At 50.9% G+C, this 3,427-nt stretch overlaps 1 protein-coding gene across 1 annotated transcript; it reads left to right on the top strand.

Moving 5' to 3' along the window:
* The first annotated feature begins 1,386 nt into the window (after positions 1 to 1,386).
* LOC127319622 (protein LIGHT-DEPENDENT SHORT HYPOCOTYLS 5-like) lies at positions 1,387 to 2,403 on the top strand. The gene has a single exon (XM_051349600.2). The coding sequence runs from the start codon at positions 1,569 to 1,571 to the stop codon at positions 2,250 to 2,252; it is 684 nt and encodes a 227-aa protein (XP_051205560.1). The 5' UTR covers positions 1,387 to 1,568; the 3' UTR covers positions 2,253 to 2,403.
* The last annotated feature ends 1,024 nt before the right edge of the window (positions 2,404 to 3,427 follow it).

Below are 3,427 nucleotides of genomic sequence, written 5' to 3'. Positions count from 1 at the left end.
TTTAGTTCTTGCAATTTTATTTTCAGCACTTATAGTTTTATAGTAGAAACATCTTCACATGCATGCACGCACACACAGACACAACATGCACGCACGCCCGCGCACACACACACTATAGATCTTAGCTTTGCATAGAAGACCATATAAATGGGTTATGGGGTTTTAGAGAATAGAAAGTTTACCTTCAGCTCCTAATGGATTCGACACTCAAATACTTATCAAATTGTATTGCGGTGATCCTTACACACTTGGGGGTTATCACATAGTTCCCTACAAAAGGCAAAGCACAAAAAATGTCTATGTTCGCTGCTCTCACCACATAGGGTGCCCCGTGCATGGGCAGCCTAGCAACCCGACATTTGGGTTGGGCTTAGGCTCTAGTTTTCTGCCTAAAGCCTGGCCCATAAAACACTCGAATACATCAAACATGATATTTGATTGAAAATTATCCTAATAATATTGTTATGCCAAAATAAATTAAATCAATAGAAATCAACATTGTTTCCATGACTCAGGTCAGCCCTGGTTGGAACATTTTCCTAGCGGGCTTTTTAAAGCCTAGGCTGGAAAATAGCCTAGCCCAAGAAATGCCCAAGCATGCTATGGGGTGAGGTCACACCCTTTTTTCGCTCAATATAATATCGATCACACTAGCAATTGATAATAAATCTTGTTAAATGTATCGTAATCTTTTGAAGAAATACATTATGATTTTATTAGTCAATGAAAAAAGGTTTACCGCAGCCTTTACACAGCCAAATCTGTACCCGCCCACAATATAATAAAACGACATGTACCTAGTAGATATTGAGATGTTATAAGTTTAATTTTGTTATCTACTTTACAAAAATCGTTGATTTGTCAAGAGAGAACAATCTCTTTACATAAAATTGCAGTATCATAGTATGCAACTTTCTTAAAATTTGTTGCATGGTGGGGAAAAGAGTTTTTCCTTTTTGGTGGTGGACTATGAGATCGACAATGTGCAAGTTGTGATATAAAAACAAGGATAGCACAGAGGTTTCGTTTTCTTAAAAATAGTTTCTCAAGAATTTCTGGTCTACATCTACACCATGTAAAATCTGGAATAATATCCTCGTCCGACCAGCCGGCAGCCACTACTGCTTGACACGCCGCCAGTGCCATAAACGCTTCCACATCCGGTGCACACGAACGGGCGAACGGCCTATATATACCACATCCATCGGCCGGTCGCTGGCCATGCAACAGTCTCTACGTACGTAGATGCACCACTGCTCATCCATACGCGCTCACCGCGCGCACGTACGTAGCGCGTAGGGAAATTGTTCGGGCGGGACCCACCCCACCACGTGAAATGCTCCCCGGCCCCCACCTCCGCTCCCCTGCTATCACCTTCACGCATCAACCCTCCGTCCCCTTCACTCCATCCTCAGTAGCACTCAGGTTCACCTTCCCGTCCCCGTCGCTCTCCACCCCGGCCATCCGCCCGCCTCCCGCGCGCGTCTCCACTGCCCGATCGCCCGCTCCTGCCGCGCGCGGCCGCTCTGTCGGCCGCCCGGGCCGGCTACAGCCGCTCGCGCGCGCGCATGGATCCCTCGAGCACCGCCGCCGGTCCACCACCGTCCTCCTCGGCGGGCACCGGCGACGCCCCGCAGCAGCATCCGCCTCCGCCGCCACCGCCACAGCAGCTGAGCAGGTACGAGTCGCAGAAGCGGCGGGACTGGAACACGTTCCTGCAGTACCTGCGCAACCACCGCCCGCCGCTGACGCTGGCGCGCTGCAGCGGCGCGCACGTCATCGAGTTCCTCAAGTACCTCGACCAGTTCGGCAAGACCAAGGTGCACGCCGCCGGCTGCGCGCACTACGGCCAGCCCAGCCCGCCGGCGCCCTGCCCGTGCCCGCTCCGCCAGGCCTGGGGCTCCCTCGACGCGCTCATCGGCCGCCTCCGCGCCGCATACGAGGAGTCGGGCAACGCGCCCGAGTCCAACCCCTTCGCCGCGCGCGCCGTCAGGATCTACCTCCGCGAGGTCCGCGACTCGCAGGCCAAGGCGCGAGGGATACCCTACGAGAAGAAGAAGCGCAAGCGCACGCAGACACCGACGCCGACACCAGCCGCTGGCGAGGGGACGAGCTCAGCTGCTGGTGGCGGTGGAGGAGAGCCAACTCATGGCGGAGGCACCGTAACCGTCGCGGCTGCACCAGCCACCGGTGCCCCGCTGGGAGGGAGTAGTAGCGGTACAGCTGCTGCAGCAGGCACCTCTTCCCGATGAGTATAGTAGAATCAATCACCCTCAGAGAAGAGAGACCTCCTAGTCTTATTTCCTCGGTATACATCGATCGCGCGCGCTTATTGGTTTTGCAAGGTTTGAGCTAGTATTATTTCCTTTTGCCATTTGGTTTCATCATCGATCCTACCTTCTCCCCCTTTGCTTGTTTAATTTCTTCCTGTCGTCTCCACCAGGTCCTAAAACTTTACTATCTGCCTAGTAGTAGATCAGTGAGTAGCTGATGAGTAAGTATACATATGTGCCAGTCGCCAAAGGGTTTGAACCAGTTTTGGGAAGTGAACAACTTGCCAGTGCTGTTTTGCTCATGTCATGTCCCATACATACCCTCCTCCATTGTGACAATCTAGCAAGATTTGATGTTATTTGGTTATTTAAATATTTAATAGATCTTCCATTGCAGCAAGGAATCTCTCCACCACCTTCTTTCATCAATTGTTCTCTATATATACTAGTTTGTGGCAAATAGTTGGGCACTGCAGTGCTCACACTGTCACACATGCATCTTCACTTCAATTAATTTGTGTTTCACTAATACTGTGCAAATGGAGACATACACCCAAAGCTTGCATCAATGGTGCATGCACTCCCTCTTGTGCACACATCAAATTTGGCACACATACAGCCAGTTCAGTCATCAACCAGTACACTAGTTACCACTGAACACATTTCCACTCGAGTCTCTCCAATTTATCATGCATGCAAAGTTGTGATTGAGGTTCATTCAACAACTTGGTTTAATTGAGAATGAAATTCCTGGATCTAAATTTTCCTTGAGGTTTTTTATAGGGCTGCTGAAGAGCCAGTACTAGTAGCTCTTGTTGAAGGAACTGAAGAGGACTGAAGTGAAGGAGATCTTCCCTGGTCCCCGGCGGAATGGGACTGTAGACTGCGGCCGGGGAGTAAGCTAGGCCCATGGCGACGACCACACGTGCGGGCGGGCGGGCGCGCCTACCCACTGTTTCTCTTTCTATCTCTCTCTCTCCAAAGATCTCGCGCCCACAGCCCCACTTGATCTTCCACCTCCGACGTGCGCGGCTGGCCATGCCATGCATGCATGCCCGGTGCAACTTCTTACTCGGAGTGAAATGCATCAGACTTCATTTCCATCCAGGTACACGGGTGTTCTGGCTTCAGTTTCTCCCCACTCTTCTCACAAA

This window comes from Lolium perenne, chromosome 1 (assembly GCF_019359855.2).
Source record: "Lolium perenne isolate Kyuss_39 chromosome 1, Kyuss_2.0, whole genome shotgun sequence".
In the NCBI taxonomy this organism is placed as follows: Eukaryota; Viridiplantae; Streptophyta; class Magnoliopsida; order Poales; family Poaceae; genus Lolium; species Lolium perenne.
The sequence above is the reverse complement of the archived record's forward strand: the minus strand, read 5'-3'. Positions and strand labels throughout refer to the sequence as shown.

What these genes read in the sequence shown, in the direction of transcription:
- LOC127319622 (XM_051349600.2), top strand. Translation starts at nt 1,569, where the DNA reads ATGGATCCCTCGAGCACCGCCGCCGGTCCACCACCGTCCTCCTCGGCG.